Source organism: Acyrthosiphon pisum, chromosome A2 (assembly GCF_005508785.2).
Source record: "Acyrthosiphon pisum isolate AL4f chromosome A2, pea_aphid_22Mar2018_4r6ur, whole genome shotgun sequence".
NCBI lineage: Eukaryota > Metazoa > Arthropoda > Insecta > Hemiptera > Aphididae > Acyrthosiphon > Acyrthosiphon pisum.
Window position 1 is genome coordinate 17066869 of NC_042495.1, and position 5647 is coordinate 17072515.

Below are 5647 nucleotides of genomic sequence, written 5' to 3' on the forward strand. Positions count from 1 at the left end.
TACATTAATAAGTGATATGGGGACGCTCATTTTTTTAAAGTAACAGAGTCCCCCCTACTTTAATTTTGCCAAGTCGAGCACTGTAATCACTAGATATTTGAGTTATATTATTTTATTATTTTAATAAATATTATATCCGTTATGGACGACAATGTTTGAATTGTTTTGTGAAATGTTTTTATTTGAATAAAATTTACTTTATACTATTATGGCAAACTAAAATATATCCTAACCTATGCTGTTAGTTAAAAAAAAATACTGTGTATAATATATGATGTTTTGGTTATTGTTCTATAAACAGTCGACGGAATCAACATAAACAAAAATCCGCTGGAGTCGATAAAACCCCGTATTATGGGCGGATCGTAGCACGTTTATAGTATAGGTATCTGGTATAGGTACGGTTGTTAATTTTGTGCATTACGCTACAGATATTTGTAACAGACATTTATTCATAAGTGTATAATTTTAGGTATATGTATTGTAAAAACATTTTTTTTTTTTTTCTACTGATTTGCAATTGTTATTGACAACTAATTAAAGTAAATGTTATAATATTATATGTATTGTAAAAATTGTTTTATTCTTTATACTGATCATTTTTTAAGCCACTTCCTCTCATGATTCGTATAATAATAGTTTATTAAAAAATAATTGTAATATTTAAAAATAATATAGGTAGTAATGTATATAATAACAATAATAATAAGGTATACCATGTGAATACGTTAATTTAAAAAAAATCTGTAGGTAAGTGGATGTCGCTCTGCTGTACGGTAGGTAACAAGTGAGTCACTGAAATTGATGCGGTATTAAATTATTATTAAATTAAGAATAACATAATATATTTTTGAGTATGTTTAAGCCAATAACAACGAGCACAATCAAGGTTTGTATCAGGTCGCAATTTTCGTACTACTGGTTCATTAGTTTTATGAATATTTTATAGATAAAGTAACATTCGGAATACATAATTTGCGTGGCCCTCCACAGCTTGCCTTCCCTCCCAAGGGCCGACACTGCCTATATATTATTATGGCGGGCTCCGGGATACTACACAATTAATGAAAGATGACACACGCACGTCTTTCATATATTATGTATGTAAATTTATATTAGAAGAACAAAATATAAATACAATAGCCCCCTTCTAGTTTAATTTAATTAATATATTGATGATTAGGTATGTCAATTATGTTAATATGATAGTTTTGCATGTTGTATTTGTGTTATTATGTAACTATGTATAAGTTTGTAATCGGTAAAAATCGACACGGAAAAAAACGACAAAGTCATAAGTTATTAAAAGTAATATAGTATATTATAGTATTATTATTATAGGTATAGAGAGAGATGCGTGACGGCAAGGCTGGGCAAGTTAATGATTTGTTTTAACTCAGTTAAGTTAAGTTAAATATTTTTTGTTCAATTAAATTAAAAGTTAAGTTAATAAACTTTTTATTACATCAATTAAGTTTAAAGTTAAGTTGATAAATTTTGTTAACTTAACTTCAATTATTAAGTTAATTAAAAAAATATATGTATTGGAAAGATATTAAAATAAATGAAAATCACTTGAATATAGTAATACAGCCTATACTTATGCTAATAGATGCATAATAATATGTTATTATGTATACAATTTAAAACCTGTTGTATGGCTGTATCGCCTGTATAATTTTATAACTATATTTCACTGTTTAACATTAACAATTTGAAAATAAATAACTCAAATTAGGTATAGAAAAATTTACTACTCGTATATTTTTACTTATTAACTTATAAATAATTTAAATATTACATTTATGTATATATGTATATATAAATAAAAAAAATATTTGTATTTTACAGCAAGGTTATTCAAAATATTTATTGAATTTTAATAATAGTGTCATCTCAAAATTGTGATCGCCATTGATCCTCTTCTCTTGTTTAATAACTGTCCTCCAGCATTAAAAAGCCGCTCAACATGAGCATATGAAGGGACTGCAGTATTATACTTTATGTATAATTCTTTAAGGGGATTTGGTAACTCTGAAGGAGATTTAATATTTTTATTTGATAAATAATTGTCAACAAGAAGTTTATAATCAGTAATTGAAATAGTTGAATTATTTTCCTCAAAATTTAAAAAATCATCTTCAATGTCACTATTATGATGTTCAGTAGATGTTGTGTTAGATGTAGATTGTAGATCTTGGGAATTTGTCAATGATGCGTTATCTATTATGGTTTCCAATGTTTCCACAAGTGAAGTTTTTATGTTGTTTCTATCATCTTCTACAGTCCAATTGATTTTGAATTTTGGTATCAAACAGGCGGCCACTTGGCACATCTTTGACTCCATATATCTCGTGAATCTAATAAAAAAAATGTTCATAACATTATTTGAATTTAATAAGGAAAAAACAAAATATAACCAATTATGATAGTTATAATAATTACAGTTAATTTGTTTTTTTATTTTATCATGTTTAACATATTCAGTATATTAGTTTTATATAAAATTTATATTTTATACAACAATACATAATCTATTTTTGATCAGATGGGTTTTTTTTTTTTAATAATTAAGTTATACATATTTTTATTTATATATTAAATAACTAATTTAAGAGCTAATTTCTTAAAAAACATTTGGCCAAAATACAAATTATATTTTTATTAGAAACAGTTGTATAAATAGGTTAATAGGTTATAATATTATACAGGTCAGGTTATGTAATATTCTATAAATTTAAATGTTTGCTGTTTAAATAATTCATCAATTCAATCAGAAATATTACCTTTTATTTAATCCTCTTTTAAGTGCAATAACTAATGGTCTACAGAAAACTATATTCTTCATATCGTTTAATGATTTATGTACTGCATTAATATCCCAAAGATACATTTTTATCATCCTGCAATATATCCAATGCTCTAGATATAGGTTTCATGACCTAAAAGACAGTATAAGACAACTATTAGAATATATTATAAAAATATTAAATATGCATATTTATATATAAAATTTACATTGCAGTATTCTTGTAAAAATGAGATTTCACGAGGTCCTGAAATGGTAGTTAGTTGTAAATCATTACACACATCTTCAATTTTATCAATATTTTCAAGAATACATTTCATCGCATCATAATATGAATTCCACCTAAACATAAGGATAAGATATTATAAGACATTTTTAATAAATCATTTTTCTTTCAATGCATAATATTATTTAAAACAATTAGGTAATACCTTGTGGCATTTGGTGTAATAAGATATCGGCCAAGATGATTTTTAATGATATCTGCACTTAAGGTAGATTGATTCTGTTTGTTAAATATTCCTTGGCACTTTTTAAATACTTTATGACTGATGGTTCTATATGCAAGGTCTTTTTCAGCATCTTTAATGTCAACTGAAGCAATAAGATTCATTGTGTGTGCTGCACACCGTTGGTGAGGGGGTAATGATATGCTTATGAGGTTATCAACATCAGATAATTCACCTTCCAGAGTGTTTGTTATTTCTATAGAGACTTCATTTTCTTCAGATTCACCAATGCATTCATTTAGATCATTATCATTATCATTACTATATATTCTATAAAGTAAAAAAATATAAATTTGTTTGTTTAAATTTACCAAAAAAAGTAATGTTTTAATTTATAAGTTATAAGTATAATTAGTATAACTATAATTAGTATTTACTAAAAAGCTGCAGTATTTTATATTATATTAATTGTTAATTTTTATTTAAATATTATAGAATATAAAATGTAGATGTCTCTGCTATAAATGAATCATTGAAAAAAAAGTGTGCATGTAGAAGTTATAATTTTTTTTAAGTATAAATTGACAACTTTTTTATAGAAATATAAATACTAAAATATTTTTAAAAAAAAGCACTTGAATATGATTTTTAAATACTTATTGTATAGATATAAAACTATACAAGTATTATTGTACATATTGAATAGTATTGCTAAAAAAATAATTAAAAACTGTAGGTATACAATTGTCTCAAAAAATTGTCAATATCTATAAATGAGTAACTCTAAAATATAAATTAAACATTGTTTATTGAACTCATAATTAAGTTTAATTGGTAATTATTACCATCTAGTTAAGAAAAGGATAATTACCTAAAAGTTTTGACAAAATTTGCTGCATTGCCAGTGACTATTAATGTTGTTTTATTCTGAATTTTAAATTCATCGAGTACTTTGTCTATTGATTCAGCAATATTATCGTAAGTGTGCCTTCCTATCATTCGTCTGCAAGCAAGTCCTTTTGAACATCTTTCAAGCATTTGAGGATTAATCCAATGGATAGTAAATCCTATGTATGATCTAAAATAATAAAAGATTAAAACTTAATATTATATGAAATAGAAAAACTTAACTGAACCAAAATGTCCAAAATATTTACTTATGGAATATGCTCCAACAGTCTGCTGTAATACATACATATTTAACTGTATCTAATTCACTGATCATTTCGTGTATCATTTTATTATACAAATATTCAACATCACGCATTAAACTTCTACATGATGCAGGAACCTTATTTGACGTAACTTTACAATAATTTACAAACGCTGGATGCTCAACAAATGAAAAGGGTGATACCGTATCAATTATAAGTCTTAAATTAGCCTTATCAAATTCAGCTTGATCCAACTTTTTGATTGGGTAAACTTTACTAACCTCGCTTAATTTAAGTTGCTTATGAGACATTGTTGTAGAATATGTTGGTCTTTTTTTCATACAATTATTGAATTCTGCCAAATCATTTGGATGCTTAATCTGAAAAAATGTATAAATAAAATATTTTGCATGAGAGTATACTAAAACTTGTTTATTTTTAATAATATACAATAACAATTAATACAAATTATTTAAAAATATTAGCATTTAAATATAATAACTATTATTCCATAAAAATGTAACAAATGGTTTAAGAACCATAGGTTCTAAAACTTAAGCTAAAACAAATTCTATGATTAATAGTTTTAAAATTACTTATAAAATAAAGGCAATTATTTTTATTATAGTTTACACCTATATATTTAAGAAATCAGGCAATCACCGTTAACTTAAAATATAAACCACACTTATAATTTATAAATACAGATACATACTTTGATATGTGTTTTAAGATTTGAATTTGATAATTTTGAAGTAGAAATGTATTTTTCTTTTGAACCACACAAAATGCATTTAAAAATCAAATTATTTCTGTTTGCATTTAAATCGCTTGATTTAAGTTCTTCAAAATAAGAAATCATTGTTGGCCATTTTGGTTGATCATTGGAGCTATTCTCTTCTTGGTGTTCTGGTGCACTAAAAACTGAGAAAAATATATTTTTTTTAAATTAGAAAAAAATGTAGTAACAATAAATATAAATATATGTGTAGTTTAATATTGAAAATTTGTATATTATACTAAATGATAGCTCGCGTTTGGCTTTTTAAAGTCTTGTTAAAATTTGCCTTCACGGCTTAGAGGATAGGCAACACAATGTGGCGCTATCAATACTGCTCATTAATTATTTGAGTATTATTAATCAAAATACAATTGTGTTGGCATTGTCATTTATTTTACATTAGTATAAGAAAACTTACATCAGTTATTTTACCTTAAAAAGTATATAGCCCGTC

At 25.0% G+C, this 5647-nt stretch overlaps 1 protein-coding gene across 2 annotated transcripts; it reads right to left on the reverse strand.

Moving 5' to 3' along the window:
* Positions 1–2249: 2249 nt before the first annotated feature.
* LOC107884470 lies at positions 2250–5376 on the reverse strand. Of its 2 annotated transcripts, XM_029490437.1 has the most exons (8): positions 5128–5375; positions 4694–4792; positions 4416–4591; positions 4130–4336; positions 3241–3588; positions 3019–3151; positions 2787–2942; positions 2250–2360 (listed from the first exon to the last, which is right to left on the reverse strand). In XM_029490437.1, exons 1-7 carry the CDS (start codon positions 5272–5274, stop codon positions 2874–2876), a joined length of 1179 nt encoding a protein of 392 aa, XP_029346297.1. In that variant the 5' UTR covers positions 5275–5375; the 3' UTR covers positions 2250–2360; positions 2787–2873. The 2 variants fall into 2 exon arrangements, with proteins under 2 accessions (XP_029346297.1, XP_016662121.1); XM_016806632.2 differs by having other exon boundaries at positions 4416–4792; positions 5128–5376.
* Positions 5377–5647: the final 271 nt, after the last annotated feature.